Source organism: Mytilus trossulus, chromosome 7 (assembly GCF_036588685.1).
Source record: "Mytilus trossulus isolate FHL-02 chromosome 7, PNRI_Mtr1.1.1.hap1, whole genome shotgun sequence".
NCBI lineage: Eukaryota > Metazoa > Mollusca > Bivalvia > Mytilida > Mytilidae > Mytilus > Mytilus trossulus.
The window spans coordinates 26,961,471-26,980,076 of record NC_086379.1 but is presented as its reverse complement, the minus strand read 5'-3'; the positions used below and the strand labels follow the sequence as shown (position 1 = coordinate 26,980,076).

The window sequence follows — 18,606 nt, the reverse complement described above, 5'->3', positions numbered from 1 at the left end:
TTCGTTCCAGAAGAAGGGTAGAACTGTTATTCCTAAATTATTTTTCTATGTTGTGTACTATTGTGTGTATGTTTGTCAGTTTGTTTTCGATTTATGAGTTTGACTGTCCCCTCTGGTATCATTCGTCCCTCTTTTAACAACCAAGATTAGCATGTTAGGTGGAAATTCCTATTTCATCTTTATTTAGAATAATTATTTTATTTTTAACAGGCTAGTAGCAGTACGGCAAATTTTTACAACACATTGGATACAGCAGCCAACGTGTCACTTCAAATTAAACAATATGGAGAACAAGTTGCAACTTTAGAAAAAGATAATTTACATATGAGTTTTGAGAAAAACAGTGTTCAGAGTTTTCTGGATCAAGGAAATGTGAGCAGGGATGGAGTGAAAATCTCAACTAAAAATCTCACGATTTCCAACGTGTCTGATGCCTCTATGCAACTTACGGTAAGAATATAACACTTCCTTGTTTGACCGATAGTTCTATTTAATTGTCTTTATATTGTATTTGTATTGTGCCAAATATCTTAGTGTTCTTTGTATTTATACTTGTTTCTGTGTAAATTTAAATGTCGTTTTGTTTGAGTTAAGTTATTTCAATTGATATTTTATAGAGTGTCTTTTTTATGTTGTAATGATACGATATCGTCTCAGGTAGGGTAAATGTATTGGTACTTGTTTAAAAACGTTTAAACCCGTTGCATTTTTATGCATATTTCCTAAGGCTGTTGTCGTGTTCGTGTCATGTGTTGGTGTGGCTCATAAGTGTTTCTCGTTTTTCGTTATGACGTCGCGAACGATGTTGGTGATAATACGGGTTTTGCTTTCCAGTTCGCCTTTATTGCATTTGTTCAATGTTTCGGAATAGATAACGATATAAATGGAATCTGATGAACAGTAGTTGTCGTTTGTTTATGTAATTTATACGTGTTTCTCGTTTCTCGTTTTTTTTTAAATTGTTATTTGGATGGAGAGTTGTCTCATTGGCACTCACACCACATCTTCCTATATCTATAATATATTTCAAAATGTACGTAATTAAAAGTAAAATGGAATATGCCTTAAAATCAATACTTTTATGCACTTTGTTACTCGAATGATCCCTAAAAACACTGATTAAGAGCGTGTAGACAAGTAACACGGCGACATATGAACAGCGTTGTTTGGAAGTTATTTTTGTCAATTTTTAAACTTTTAAAAAAAATTGTACACTTAGAAAGAGTAGTCTTTGTTTTGTGGTCAAGCCGAAAATAGAAAAAATATGGATAGGGGTGAAGTTAAGAGTGATTATAAAAAGTAATTCAAATTGATTATTCCGAAAATGATCAATCATGTTATTCCGTATATGGCAAGAGAAATAAATGAAAAGTTTAGGTACAACATTTCAAAAGATCTTGGCAGAATTAATGATTTTTTTGAAATTTGTATTTCTGTCACAAAACCAAAATCTCGCATATTTTAAAGAGCTCTTCAAAATTTGACCGAATGCTGCAGACCCAAAATACTATTTACATATCCATCCTTCCAGTGTCAAAATTATACAATAAATATATAACTTTCTATGTTTTCAATTAGTAAGTATTGTTTAAATCATGTCCTAAATTGTTCATTTTATTAAATCCGTTGAAATGTCACACTCGCCGTTTTCAAACTTTTTGACGTATTTGTTAAGTGTCTTATGGAAAGCAATAGTCATTTGCAGTCTTTTCTACGATCTGAAATTTTATTCAAACGTCAAATGTTTTTTTTTAATGCATAAAAAAAATTGTGTCGAAGTTTTAAGAGTAAATATTTAAAAAAAATAATAAACGTCTATTTATATTATACCGCTGGTTTTTACCCGTTGGTTTTCTTTTTTTACTTTTTTATCGAAAGTCATTTTAGAGCTCTTAAATCTTACTGTTCGGTGTGAGCCAAGGCTCCATGATGAAGGCCGTATTTTGATCTATGATAATTATTGTTTACTTTTTATAAATTGTAACTTGTATGGATAATTTTCTCATTGGTACTCACGCCACATCTTTTATTGATAAAGTATATTATATCAATCAACTGGTGTTTTTGGGAAGGATAGTGTCGGAGTGACACGAGAAGAGTAATACACATCTACAATATTTACGATCATTTATGACTAAGACTTGTAGACACACAAAAAAAAACATCGCCTTGAAAAATGATACATCAACCTTACATAAATACCATTGATTGATAAGTGTTCTTTACCTTATAATCACACTTACACTTTAGATATGCATATGTGATGTCTTTGTTTTAATAGGTAACTGTTGTCAAGAAATCTCCAGTTCCTCATGCAAAAGGTGACCATCGCATATCTAGCAAATGTGTAATGATATCTGCCGTAGATGCAGATGGCAAAGATTTAAAAATGGAAAGAGAAGTATCCTTACCGAACCCTGAAATTGTACATTTCTTGGGCCCTACTAGTCCCGATCCAGCTAACCCAGAACTTATGTTGTATGTCCGGTTTGAAGTCCTGGATAATCATGATGCATCGATAACTTACATAAAACTGAAAGGAGATGTTCCAGGGGACATGTATATAATTTACACTGCATACTTCAAGAGTGAAGCGTATCCCACAATCACAGAATATGATTATAAATACGATGTAACCACTGATGATATGGAGGATATGGGATTAAAAATAATAACACCTGTAGGAACTCTAAAACAAGGTCAGTGTTTCTTGGCATTGCAACCGAAACCAAATGTTCCAGCTGCAGACGATGCTGCGCAGACAAGAAGAAAAAGGAGTACTGTAAATAACAACAGTACATCGAGTGGAAACAATACTTTTAACCCGTTCACTGGTAACGTTAGCATTGTGACTATAACAACTGGATGCAGATCATTTAATCAAACAACATCCGCATGGGAACCTAATGGATGTATTGTAAGATATAGTTTATAAATCAGTCTTTTAGTACATTTGTTTTTATAATGAATTTTCCGGGCTTTATTGTAGCAAATATACTAGCACAACACGTATGAACAAAGGTATACAAAATTGAAATATTCACACAATGGAAATATTAAATAACAAAACAACAATTGAAATCAATATATAATTAATGGCGCAGCAAAAGGTTGAACATAAATAATTATCTAATGACAATGAAATCTAATTCGTTTTTGCAATACTATTTGTGGTGTTTCAATTTATAATCGACATTAATCATGTATTCTATAATAGGAGCCCAAGGACTCCAGTATTTGTTATATTCATCTACAGAAAGATTTTTTAAATGAAATGTGTTTTTCTAAGTTCAAGTGTTCTTTTAAATAGTTTTAAAGCATTTAAATTTGGCAATACTTCTTGTAGTTTTGTTTTGTAATATAGTGTTTTGTTTGCAGAATAATCTTATTTTCAAAAAAATGATTTTATTTTGTTTTATTTTATTGTTTATTGATTACATAGGATTTTATTAAAAAAAATAGCTAAGTTCTGATAACGGTGTCAGCTTGGATGAGAACAGGGTTTTTAAAAACCAGAACCTGCATTTCGTCCTTTTATATTGATATTTGCAAAAAATATAAGAGTTAATACTACATTCCGTTTACGTGTTTTGAAGAAAATAGAATGGAAAATAAATGGAGTCCGTTTCATTTTTGCTTCCTAAAACAAACGAAAACACTTAATCAAAGTCATTCAAATCGACCATTTTTTAATGAAATTCAATATTTGTTTCTTTGTAGTATTTTTTTTTAAAAGACATATCAAACTCAATGTTATATTTCAATTTTTATTTCAGGTTTTGCCTTTTTCCACTTTGAATGAGACAGTCTGCAGATGTCCAAGTAAAACAAAGACTTTGGCAACAACATTTTTTGTTACTCCTAATACGATAGATTTTAACAATGTCTGGTCAAAGTTTGATATTGCTAATGCTGCAGTGTATGGTACTCTTACAGTACTGTTACTACTTTACCTACTATTGGCAATATTGCTAAGGAGAAAGGATAGACAAGATAAACTAAATGTAAGTAAAATAGACAAGATAAACCTAATGGACTTCTACGAGTGCACCCGGCGTGTAAACGAATCAATATATATATATATATGTACGTCTGAGTCAGTGACAACTCTACAACAGATGTATCCATCGGATCGCCATCAATGATGGTGATACATGGCTGTGTACATAATGTATATACAACTCGTCTAAACATCAACCCAACAATGTTAGATCTGTAAATTTGCTTTCGCAAATTTTTTGTTCTTCCCTCGCCGGGGTTCGAACCCATGCTTCTGTGATATCGTGACATCGAATCGCCTGCACTGCAGCCGTCGCGCTAGACCACACGACCACCTGGGCTCTCAAAAAAAGAGCTCTCGCTGGCCATGTGTTACCTTTCCACGTCAGTGTTAATCTAGCGGCGTACTACAGTACATGATATATAAGGCATGAAGATGTTATTGTTACAGAGTCTATTGCCTAAAGGATGTTAGTCATTAGTCTTAAATCCTAGGATTTAAGCTTAAATCCTGAAAAATGTGTGCAGGCATTAAGCTTAATGCCTAAAATGTAAATGCAAGTAAATAAAAGGCATTTATTCATTTAAATTAAAATACATTTGTTACATAATAACATTATGATAACTGTGGCCTGTTTGTCGACACTGTCCTAAGATTAGTCCTATAAGATATTCTTAGGACAGAAAATATGATATAGTTAGGATCGACTTACGACATTTCTCAGCATGCTGCACATAAACAAAATGAATGTAAACATAGTTACATTGTCTATGATTAATATTATGCTGAACGACGACATTTTACATTCCTTCCAAATTCAATTTCAAAGGACAAACTTAATGTTAGTAAAATGCTGTTTTAATCAAGATTCAAGGTATTCCTACTAATGCACCTATCGTATAAACGAATGTATATTTATATAAAAAAAAAGAAGTAAATGTGTATGTTACAACATTGGTGTTGATTTATGTTGCACAACGTCATTTCAAAGTCCCTCAAAATTCAAACCACGAGCTAAATATCTTACAATTACGGAAGCAAAACCTTTTTTTTTTTTTTTCCAATTGTCGACCTTGATATTATCTAGGAACTTCCAACTTTAATCTTAGAATTATCAATCTTAACTTTAACATGTTTAATCTTGAAATATAATATTTATATTGCAGTGGTCAATGAGATTTTTATGTGACTGTGATAGCGAGGATCCATATTTCTATATGATATCTGTACATACTGGCTTACGACCTGGTTCGGGGACAGATTCAAACGTGAACTTTGTTTTGGCGGGAGAAGGTGGAGATAGTGGAGTTAGACTTCTAAGCGATGGAGTTCAACACGTAAGTGTACTTATACTTTTATCTGTATGCTCCATTTATGGGCATTATGTTTGCTGGTCTGTGCGTCCGTTAGTTCGTCGTACCATTCGTTCATCCGTCCGTTCGTCCGTCCGTTTCATGTTTAAGTTTTTGGTCCAATCATCTTGAAACTTAGTACACATGTTCCTTATGATATGATATTCCTTATTTTAATGCTCAATTAGATTTTCTCCAATTTTCACGGTCAATTGAACATAGAAAATGATAGTGTGGATGGGACATCCGTGTACTAGGGACACATTCTTGTTTTTTTCTATGTGGTGTAGCTATGTCTGACCTACCATAATTTCATTGGAATTGAGGAGAGACATATTGATAACAAAAATATCAATATATAACGAAGAGCAATCATGCTTACCACGTAAAACAGTACGTAATTTCAGTTTTATAAAACAAACGTCAAAAACATGTTCAGTCAATTCATTCTGAATTTTTACATTGACAATCAAAATTCACTGCTTATTTTTGGGGGGGAAGGGGATGAGCAGAGGGTTAATTAAACTCACCATAGATACCAGGACAAAATAAATTACCGCGCTCCTTCATCTTTTGATATATGTTTAAAATAAAGAAACGGATCAGGCTTTTTTTTAACTAAAAATAATTCTTCATATTCATTAAATCAACTGTTACAATTAAAAAGTATACATTTGCAATATAAAAAAGAAGATGTTGTATAATTGTCAATGAGACAACTTTCCACAAGAGACCAAATTTGACACAGTCATTAAAAACTATAGGTCACCGTACGGCCTTCAACAATGAGCAAAGCCCATACCGCATAGTCAGCTATAAAAGGCCCGGATAAGACAATGTAAAACAATTAAAACGAGTAAACTAACGGCCTCATTTATATAAAACGAAAAACAAATAGGTAACACATAAACAAACGACAACCACTGAATTACAGGCTTGTTTCCTTAAAGCTCAGGGAAAATGTAAAGGGAATCTTGATATTAAGAAATAAATTGAAGACAATCTAATTTAATAACTTTTTATAACTGGGACGTTAACCGTACACGTTGGGATCAACGAATATATTTTTATGAACTCAGTCTACTGTGACATCATAGGTGTGTGAATGTACGTGTATATGGATCTATATTTCATAAAATTGTCATATATCAAAGGGACAACATATTATTTTTTTCTTTCGTTTTGATGACCCTGTCGTATAGCTGTTATAACAATTGGAGAATGTAATTATTAGTATCTTGATGAAATATGTTTTGTGGTAATATTTTAGGGATTCGGCACTTCTTCTGTAAGGAATTTCGTGATGTCTACTAATGTTGTCCTCGGCGAGTTAACCTACTTCCGGTTATGGCATGACAACACGGGCCAAGGAAACAGAAATTCATGGTATCTGCATAAATTAATTGTGGATGATCCACAAACAAATCAAAGGTATTATCCTTGTCATCCTTACAGATATAGTTTTTCTATTTTCAAAATCAGACACTTTGGAAAGTTATTATTTGTTTTTAAATTTTAATCTCGTGCACTCAAAAAAGGACGATGATCTGTTGGTTCGACAGTGTTTGTGTGTCCTGCTTTATATGAATCACCCACCATGTGAATTCACACTCTATATATAACTTTTGGACTAGTTTAAATCTCGGTTTATTTCTGAAATTTATTCTTACACACTTTTGATTTTTCAACCCTGTATGCCCTGTATGTAAATTTTAAAATTGTTTGTATGCACATTGAACGACAAATTTATGTGACGTATAAAAAAAATTCTGACGTCAGACACTCAAATCAATCAATGTGTTCGTAGATAGTAGATGTTTTTGCGTTCTGTTAAATTGTTCCTTTTAAAATTGTTATACGATGATGACTGATGTACCAATATTTTGACCATTTTATTTATTGTGTCTGTTTATTTAACGCATCAATGTAAATATAACGGAATTTGATGAGACTGTCATTAAAGTGAGAGGTTTATCGCTATTGAACAAGGTTTAATCCACCATTTTCTACATTTTAAAATGCCTGTACCAAGTCAGGAATATGACAGTTCTTGACCATTCGTTTTTGATGCATTTTGTTATTTGATTTTGCCGTGTGGTTATGGATTTTCCGAATTGATTTTCCTCTAAGTTCAGTATTTTTGTGATTTTACTTTTTAGCCAAAATGTCACAATCTAGATTAAAACACTATTGCTAAAATTACAAATCGGACGTTACTATTGTTATCTAAAGATCTATTGGTGAACACAGTTCGCTAGAGATTTGAGACACCGACACATTGTTTCACTCCACCAATTTGTGATGAATACCGTAATACATGTCGGTTCTACTGTTGGTGGCAGCGACCTCAATCTAACTGTGGCAAGAAGCCCTTGTCTTAGTTGGAATTGGCAAACTTTGGTAAATGTCATAACATTAGGAAATGCGCTTAAATTAGTTAGAACTCCTCATAGATTTGTTTTGGTTTTTTTCGTTTTTATCAAGGCTATATTTTAGGTTAGGTAACATTTGTAACCGATGATTATCAATTGATTTAAAACAATTGAAAAGGGACACATCTTAGTAACAACCAAACACTATAGGAATTGCATTCGAAGTTTGTTTTAGATGCGTAGAAAAGTTAATAGCTGCATGCATAATTAAGATCGAACAAGAATATCAAAATAAGGTATTCTCCTCTTTGTCCAATGGAGTTGGGACGTAAGAAATAAGATGGGACGCGTAGAAAGGTAGGATATAAAAATGTTCCTGATGATATCACTTCCAAGGAGCCTTTACTTGGTAGTGATGTTATTTAAATGATTCGTGTTCGCTGTACGTTTCCAATTCAAGAAATTATATAAGTGTTCTATAACGTAGGCTTAGCACAATGACATTAACACAATAAGTTCATAAATAAGTTTGTTGTTATTTTGCATATTTAAAGGTAACATAATATGTTGCTCTCTTCTAAAGGTACCTGTTTCAGTGTGACAAATGGTTATCAATTGATTTTGATGATGGTATGATTGAACGCATAATTCCAGTTTCCATTACGGACGACATTGGAGTAGAATCCTTGTTTTATCAGCAGTCAAGAATGAACTTGACAGAAAATCATCTATGGATGTCTTTGTTTGTACGTCCTACAAGAAGCGTCTTTACGCGTGTGCAGAGACTTGCCTGTGGAATGACACTGCTTCTCCTGACCATGATTTCAAATGCAATGTTCTTCAAGTCTGCGGACGAAGAAACTATGCAAGCTGACAGTGTAAAAATCGGATTTTTTCGATTGTCAATGTCAAATTTATTCATATCATTCATTGGTATTATAATTACCACTCCACCTATTTTCTTTGCAACATTTGTATTTAGGAACACCGAACCAAAGGCCCAACCATTACATTTCCAGAAGAAAACAAAGGAACGTAAATGCTTACCATGTTTAAAACAAAAGGAAAGTGATGGAGAAAAACTCAAGGAAATTGAATCTGGCTTATCTGAGGATGATGAATTTCTCATTTATAAAAAGCGTAGATTTCCATACTTTGTCGCTTATATTGCTTGGATCGTGTTGGTTTTAGCATCATCAGCGTCTGCGTTCTTCCTTTTACTATACAGCATGGAATGGGGAAAGAACAAATCAGAAGAATGGCTTTCAACGTTCATATTGTCGTTCTTCGAATCTATCTTATTTGTAGATCCAATAAAGGTAATCACCAAATAGAAATAAAGTTTATGGATATGACACCAATGAATCGTAATGAATTAAATAACATGAAATATGATAATGTACCCCATTTCATTTTACTGGAACACATCTGTTTTACATTCAAAAGATGTAAAGAACAAGATCGATCAATTCTTTGATTGATTATCATTTTGGTACAGTGGCAAATATTTCATATACTAGTAAATTAAGGCCAAACAACACAAAAACGATGCGGAGGTAGAAAAAGTGAGTTTTTAAGTGAGGTATCTAAATTTTTTGCATCTGATTTTCAGTATCAGAAGATTCTTATTTCCTATATACGTTCTTCATTTTGTTTTTTCGTTTTATCTATGAAAGGAAACCTCATCAATATACCAGGCTTATAATTTTGTACGTTAGATATCTGGGAATCCACGGAAAATTCAACTCATTTAATCACGTAACGTATGTTTCAGGTGATTTTGATAGCCTTTTTAATTGCCCTGATATTTAAAAAGCATGTTGATGATGAAACCACATTGGTTGATATGAAAAAACTACGGTCTGCAGCAAGTAAACATTCAGCTGGAAACTCTCGGCTTTTCTGGGGTAATGTATTATTTTCTAACAATGACCAGATTCACAATATATTGTTTAAGTTAATTTAAGGAGGTCATCAGCTGTCGAATGTATGTTCACTGATATATTTTATGTATAACTACTAAAATGAAAGCATTCAGATTACGCCAATAGACTGCCTTTGGTCATTTAACCGATATAAACATTAAAAAAACATAAATAGATAGCAACCGCATGGAATAGGATTTTTAAGGTCGGTTTGAATTCTTATTTTAGGGTTTAAGATAGTACGTTTAACGTCGTTTTTACCTGTGTATAAATGATTTATATTTGTGGATCGAATCAGTAAAGCAATTTGTTTATTCCTTGTTTGGTCTTCAATATTTTCATTCTTTTACTTTCAATAGCTAAATTATCGTGATGTTTATTCTTTTATTCTTTAGTTTTCTATGTTGTGTCATGTGTACTATTGTTTTTCTGTTTGTCTTTTTCATTTTTAGCCATGGCGTTGGCAGTTAATTTTCGATTTATGAGTTCAACTGTCCCTTTGGTATCTTTAGCCCCTTTATTAAAGGGTAACCTATTATTATCACTTGCAAGTGAATAATTCATCAGTTCATTTTGACGGAATTTGTTGAGTTCTTTTTTAACTAGGTGAACACGTTGTTTGATAAAAGAAATTGAAATATTAGTAGAAGTATATTTTTAATGTATTATTTAAGAGAATAAGAGGATACATGAAAATATCAACCGAATCTGGAACGTTTGTGCAATCATATCACTTAATAAATAAATTTTGTGTTTTTACTGTCTTCTGATTGGTTAAAATTATTAGTTTTATTTCCAATGTTGTCAATTTTGATAGCGACACGCCCACTCTGACGTTGTGTATTCATACGCCAACATGTGTGTACGGTTGTTATTGTTAATATAAATAATATAAAAAGTTCTTTGAGCCTTATTTTTTATAGAAATTTATTTATAATGAATGGCAATAATTTATTTTGATTTTATTGAACCATAAAACTAATTTTTGACTTTTCACACTTTACATAATCCGCTTCGCGGATTATTCAATGTGAAGAGTCAAAAATTAGTTTTATGGTTCAATAAAATCAAAATAAATAATAGCCATTCATTAAATAAAAGATATATTTTAGAACAATCTGATTAGTGACAATCTTATTTGTTTTTAAACAGCATTTAGACATGAGATTTTGTCGAAAGCTGAACCACCAGCGGAAGAAAAACTGAATAAACAAAGGGAAGTTATAAAGCTGCAGACGAGGGCAAAATCAGTGTTCCGTGAAGTTATTTTATACACAGTCTTTGCAATAGTTGTGTATTGTATTAGTTATTTGAACCGAGATGACAGAGCCTACATCATGAAGTCTAACATTGACAATCACATATATGAATCCAGCAAAGTACAATTTGGATTTTCTAAGGTAAAGTTGTAAAGAGACATTATAAATAAGCTAAACTGTTTAAAAGTTCTGGTCATAAAAAGTTCAAATACGATTAGCGTACTTAAACTCAGAATTCAATTAATCAAAATACTGAATTTTGTGTTTCGGAAATAAGTTTGTACCCCAAGTAAAGCGTTAAGACTGAAATGCCATTACTTCATTTATAAGTTTTGCATAAATATATTTTCATAAAAACTTTGGAATAACGGACTTTTATCATTTGGATTTTACACTATAAGTTGCAATTTTTTTGTCTTTGAAATACAATTCTTCATTTTTCTTTGTGAGTTTACTTTTCACCATTCAACAAATATGCCTATGTACAAAGTAAAACAACAAAACAGAATGTCCCATGTCAGGAGCCTTTGGACTTTGTAAGTCTTAAAATTGAGAATAGAAATGAGAAATATGTCAAAGAGACAACAACCCGATCAAAGAGCAGATAACAGCCGATGTTTGTTATTTTAAATTTAAGTTCATTTATATGCTTTGGAGTTTAGTGGGATGTTCATTTTCACTGAAAGAGTACATATTTTTGTTGAGGGGCCAGCTGAAGCCCGCCTCCGCGGAATTTATCGCTGTGTTGAAGACTCATTTTTGGCTGTTTTCTGCTCTTTTTAAAAAAAATTCTTTGCAGGTCAATTCTATGGATACGTTAATGCAGTGGATGGATGAGACATTTGTTCCAGTGTTTTATCCAGTTCAGGAATACAATGGAGCCAGTCTTAGTTTACAAGATAAATTCTACATCAATGATCTTACAAACATACGTCTTGGTTTGGTTCGACTTCGTCAAGTCAGAATGCCGAAAGGTAATTAGCAAAATGGTCCTAATATCTTAATGAAAAGCGTACAGCTGTGACTACGCATATAATCATTGTTGTAGTCTTTCGTCGTTGTCGTCGTCCATGTCAAAATTGCTTAAAAGGGGATGAGAGAAATTATCCACTAAAACCTTTCGGAATTTTGAGTTCACATGCTCTATTACTTCGTACTTTCGTTGTTCTTTCAAATTATTTTGATTCACGTGTTACTGATGAGTTTTTTGCAGCAAAAACGCGCTGATGCCTTACAAAAATTTAATTCTGGTATATATAATGAGTTTATTTATCACATTGATTACAGATTTAACTTTGAAATGCATACAAAATTAGAGACAAACCTCTCAAAATCATGGTCTTGACCTCATGACAGCAGTGTATAAGAATATTTACATGTCCGACCAAACCAAAGTTAGGTATAAACGCTGGTGTTAAACTACACGGTCCATGCAAGTCGTTTTTGATTTTGATATTTTTGTATGCTTGTAGAAAAATGTGGTTATTGGAAACTAACACCAAAGCATTTCTGCACAACTGATTTTCAGTCGAGTAGAGAAGAAAAACGTCATCACTGTGTGTCATGGAAATCAAGGAACTCAACATGCCCAGTAGCAGAAGACACTTTCCTAACGAAGGATGCATATAGATACAGATCAGCGGAGGAACTGCATAGTATGCCATTTGCTGGAGGTTATGATGTATATGGAGGGGGAGGCTATGTTCAAGATTTTCCAAACAACCGTGATTCTGTTAATACTATCTTAAACGAAATAAAAACACACAGATGGATGGATCGAAGAACAAGGGCTCTTTTGATTGAGTTTTCACTATATAATTCAAACATCAAGCTTATTGCATTTTCAACCTTTGCTGTCGAGTTCACCGATACGGGAAATGTGTTAGCGTACACATTTACACAATCATTCAGACCGACACTTTTAACAGATGCAACGGGTGCGGTCTCCATTTTTTTTTACTTTATCTATATTATAGCACTTATTATAGCAACGGTCAAAATTATTGGAAAATTTCGTGACCAAGGATGTGATTTCTTTAAAGCTGCATGGAATGTCATTGATCTAATAACTGTTGTATTGAGTTATGCCGCTATAGCTGTCTGGATTGTCAAATATATTCAAACAAGCAGAGCCCTTAAACGGTATTACAATGATAAGAGTGGATTCATAAGTTTCGTTCAAATTGTCTTCTGGGATAACGTATTCAACAGTATAGTTGGTATTATAGTATTCACGGCCACTCTAAGAATACTTAAAGCCTTGGGATATAATAAAAGATGTGCCGAACTCGTAACTGTCGTCAAACACGCTGCTCCACAACTATTCAGCTTTTTTGTAGTCTTCGGATTAGGATTTTTTGGGTTTGTTATTCTTGGACATTTATTATTTGGCTCGTCGATGTTTGATTATCATAACATGCTTACAGCAAGCGGCAGTCTGGCTAATACGTTGATAGGAAGAAACAGTCTTGACAAAATGGTTGCTGCGGCTCCGTCCTTTGCACAAGTATATTTCTTTGTGTATGTGCTGTTTATTATATTTATTTTGTTAACGATGTTTGCTGCCATTTTGAATCAGAGTATCACGGAAGTACGTGCCAACTACAAGAATGAGAGCCCAATTGGAATTCTTGATTTGATTAAAGGGGCATTTACGGATTTGTTGGGATTGGTAGGCATCCATTTGAGAAGTAACAAACGACAAAACAGTGTACAGAAAAGTAAGTCAATAATATATATTGTATAGCTTTAAATGAGTCATATTGACTATATTGTTGGAATATTCATTTACCAATCATTTCTTATTTCCTTCTCTTGACTTGCCTGTAGACTCCCTGTGTAGAGGACATTAAAATTTTTACATATACAGTATTTGACGTCATCATTCTTAAGATACACCATAATATACCATGCCATATATTATTGTTTATCTTTAGATTGCCTCATTAAATATTTTATTTGCAAACCCCAATAATGTTTATCTTCGGATTAACAAAAAACTTGTTAGATAAATGAACTGGTTTTTTTAGAGAGAGAAACATTTTAAAATTGAATTTGTTTTGTTTAAATTTTTTGAGAAAGGAAATTTCAATTTTCCACATTAATATGATAATATATAAATTTCAAATGTATAATAATGAAAACGACAATATCGAATAAATGATGTAGAATATTAAATTATAACATAACAGTTTTCTTGATTCGATTACATAATTTCTTTGTGTATATGATCACGAGATCTTTATTTTGTGTTTAACCTTTCAGAATACATGACAGGCGTACCAAAGAAGAATGCTCAAATTGATACACCAAACTTGCTACAACTTCTAAGGGATACCTTTGGAGAAGTCGGAGATGAAAAATTGGTAAGCATTTGAAATAAAATTACAATTTTGTTTTTTGACAGCAATTGTTTCATTTTAATTTTGATAATCTGTACCCTAATTTTATCATGAAATTATCCTATTTTCTTAGTCACAAGTTGCATTCCAAAACTGTAGCGGCTTACTCCTTGATAAATATGAAATTGAACTATTTTTATTTCTGTTTGAAGCACAAGGATAATGTAAAAGTAGTTAATGCACTAATCAACAGAATTTGTATGCTTGCATTTTCTATCATGATTTTCTTGATAGAGGGTTTCTGCTCACAAGGATGCTATTAAGAGTTCCAAATGGGGAAGTTGAAATCATCCCTTTCTAAATTTTAAACACACCATTACGAGTTGGTTGACCGTTATGCAATAACCGTTTCGCAGATTATATCGGATATGTTCCTGGCATCGTAACTTCAATCCCCTTCTCTTTCACGAATGTGACCTACCAAATGAGACTATTTACCGGATGTGTCATCACATAAGCAAATCGACGAGTGCCACATGTGGAGCAGGATCTGCTTACCTTTTCGGAGCACCTGAGATCACCCCTAGTTTTTGGTGGGGTTCGTGTCGCTTATTTTTTAGTTTTCTATGTTGTGTCATGTGTACTATTATTTGTCTGTTTGTTTTTCATTTTTAACCAAGGCGTTGTCCGTTTATTGACTGTCCCTCTGGTATCTTTCGTCCCTCTTTTAGACTTGGACTTTTACAAGTCATGTTTGATGCGAAAGTCAGCCAAGCCTGATCAATAATGAATTGATCTTTGAATACTTACAATTCATATGTTGTTGTTGCCGTTTAAAAGTCTATTATTTAACCTTTGGAATTCTAATAATATTCCTAACCAGAAATAAAAATGTATACTCTCGCCAGCACTTTAAACAAGATCAATGACCATGCTATAGTAAATGATAAATTTACATGCATTTTTTTCGTTTAACATGTTAACTATTAATACACTGAACAAATTTGATTTTCAGAAAAATGAAAAAAATGGAGATAAAAACCAGTCGTCTGAAGGAGACGGAATAAGCAAAGAAGACCTTGATTATGTGATCAGTGAAGAAGACAAGAAACGTTTTAATAAATTGTCCCAAAAGAGTGGTTGTATTTCCAGGGCGAGGACACCTAGAGATATTGACCTTGAAATTTCTAACTCCAAAAGCGTAGAAAACAAATCGTACATCAGTTATTTATAAACGTGAAAAAGGATGTGGCATGAAATATTAGAGTTAAAAATATATATTAGTATATCAATCGACTAGACAGAAAAACGTTTACTCCAATAGATCATAAATTGTATTGTCGGTTATATTTTTCTATTCATTTTTTATCTATATATACACAAGGATTGTCATAAGATATACATTATAATAGTTATTTGTCTTCACCTAAAAAAAAAATTATACCCCCGCTTTAAAAAAGGGGGGTATACTGTTTTACCTCTGTCTGTCCTTCCGTCAGTCAGTCCGTCCGTCCCATGAATATTTTTCGTCGCATTTTTCTCAGGAACTACAATACAAGGATTTCTGAAATTTGGTTTCAGGGTTTATCTAAGTCAGCTATACCGTGTGATGCGTTTTCAGATTGATTACTTGACAACTTACTGTTTATCGAACAGTTGTATGATTTTACACATGATAGCCAAGTTGAAAATTTTTGTCACATTTTCTCAGGAACTACAATACAAGGATTTCTGAAATTTAATTTCAGGATTTATATACTAGTAAGTCAGCTATACCGTGTGATGCTTTTTCAGATTCATCTCTCGACAACTTCCTGTTTACCGAACACTTGCATATTTTTACACTATTTATATTATCCACTTGCGGCGGGGGTATCATCAGTGAGCAGTAGCTCGCAGTTTCTCACTTATTATTTCAATGGAAGGAGAGTCAATGAAACATCTTGAAAATTAGTGTATGAAATATGTGCTGGGGAAAAAAATATCGATAAAAAATCTAATTGCTATTATTCATTTAGTAGGTGTCAGGTTGATTTATGAACTGTTCGGTTAATAAGCAATTTATAGAAGCAAGTGGTGAAAACGCTATTGATTCAAGTCTGATTATAAAGTCTTATTATACTGTAAAAACTATCAGTTTCTAGATTTCATTTTTTTTTCTTTTAAAAACATGGATTGTCATTGTTGTAGTTTAAACTATTTTTGCAATCATTTAATTGTTTATTATACGTGAGTAAAACTCAATTTTCTTTTATCTTAGAAGAAGATCGTATTTTCTTTAAAACGACTTTAACAATCATCATTTAACTTCATAAATAACGCAACCATTTTAATATTTTAGGAATAGTTTGTGCACATTTTCTGTTATTCAAAATTGATACTGAATTGCATAAAAAAAAATATTGACTATTGTATTTTTCGGTAGGCCATTTAATAATGATAGAAATCGTTATGCGATGTGTAATTTTTTAACATGTGTTATACCATAATTAGAAATAATGTATTGTGTATATGAAATAGTTCCTGATGAATTTAAAAAAACACACATTTTCATTGTATCATTTAGACACGTGCAATAAGCATTCGATGACCACGTAATGAGACTGATATAAACCTTTAATTACATTGTAAAATCGTACTTTTTTGGTTTAATAAGCTTTAATTTACATTTTATAAATAAAATATCGACAATTTTCTTTGAGATTGATAGTTTTTTGTCGAGCACTTAATCTGTAATTTAGATTTTGTTTCGTTTTAAAAAAAAATGAAAATTGATCACCTCTATAGAAAAACGTGCAGGGATCGTGCGTGAATATGCGTCATGGACAATTTGCAATGTGACGCTGTACACCACTCAGACAGACAAAATAGATTTATTAAAATAGAAAATTTGTGTATTATAAATGTGTGTAAGGTAGCCTATGTTAACTGTCGTTTGCAGGGTAAAGGTTGGTTTAATTCAGGACTATGTGTAAATACTTATTTATGACTCTGAACCGTAATGGTACTCCGAACTGCGTTGGTTAACACTCTGAAGTGCAAGGGTGACATCTTTACGCTGACTTGTTATTAGCTAGGTTAGAGTGTATTGGTTGGTTCGCACTAAGCAGCAGATATTGAGAAGTACACTAAATATTGACCATTTAAATTTGGGTTTTTTTTTTGGCCTAATCCGTTGCAGGAGAATGCTAATATAAGCACAATAAAAATACTGAAAGTGCTAGTTTTCTTATTAAGCAGGATTCATCAATTCGTAACAGGCTCTTGTCTCAGAATATTTTTTTTTCTGTATTATACCTTAATATAAAACAAGGCATTATGGGAAAATTTCAGCCGGTCACGATTTTCCGTTATTTGACCATTTCTAGGTTGTCAACTCCACTGAAAGTTGGTGTGTCTTAAATCTAAATTGATTGTTCTACTAAATGGTGTATTACACGCCTACTTTTGTTGTCGGAATCATATGTAACAATCCTACCCGCGTAAACCATAGCCTTTCAGTGAGATCATCAAACGTATGTGTACCCATCGCAACTTCGAGCACTACATATATATATGTCTGCTCATCCAGAAACGATTTAAACCTGTTATTACTTGTTACATTTATTCTACTGTTATTTTCTACTGTTAATCATTCGTTAAATGTTAGAATTTTGTCAATTAAAACTTATGTCTCTGGAGACACTGAATGGATTTTTTTCATTATTAAAACATGCATGTACCACCAAAAACTTAACATGAAATTGAGAATGTAAATGGGGAATGTGTCAAAAGAGACAAAAACCCGACCATAGAAAAACAATAGCAGAAGGTCACCAACAGGACTCCAATGCAGCGAGAAACTCCCACACACGGAGGCGTTCTTCAGCTGGCCCCTAAACAAATATACACTAGTTCAGTGATAATGAACGCCATACTAATTTCCAAATTGTACTCAAGAAACTAAAATTAAAATAATACAAGACTAACAAAGGTCAGAGGCTCATGACTTTGGACAGGCGCAAAAATGCGGCGGGGTTAAACATGTTTATGATCTCAACCCTCCCCGTATACTTCTAGCCAATGTAGAAAAGTAAACGCATAACAATACGCACATTTAAAATTCAGTTCAAGAGAAGTCCGAGTCTGAAGTCAGATAATGTAACCAAAGAAAATTAACAAAATGACAATAATACATAAATAACAACAGACTACTAGCAGTTAACTGACATACCAGCTCCCACTGGTTAGAAAGAAGCAGTTAATATACTTATATATAAGTACACATGTTTGACCTGCAATCATGTATGGTAAAAGAACGGATTTGGTTTACTAAGTGTTGTTCTTTTTTTATTTTATGATGAGCATGTCAAAATGT

At 32.7% G+C, this 18,606-nt stretch overlaps 1 protein-coding gene across 1 annotated transcript; it reads left to right on the top strand.

Moving 5' to 3' along the window:
* Nucleotides 1-232: 232 nt before the first annotated feature.
* On the top strand, nt 233-17,900 carry LOC134724857 (polycystin-1-like protein 2). The gene is made up of 12 exons (XM_063588163.1): nt 233-450; nt 2,282-2,917; nt 3,777-4,004; nt 5,167-5,337; nt 6,623-6,783; nt 8,308-9,043; nt 9,499-9,631; nt 10,802-11,049; nt 11,708-11,882; nt 12,381-13,628; nt 14,173-14,273; nt 15,265-17,900. The coding sequence occupies exons 1-12, from the start codon at nt 325-327 to the stop codon at nt 15,481-15,483; spliced, it is 4,182 nt and encodes a 1,393-aa protein (XP_063444233.1). The 5' UTR covers nt 233-324; the 3' UTR covers nt 15,484-17,900.
* The last annotated feature ends 706 nt before the right edge of the window (nt 17,901-18,606 follow it).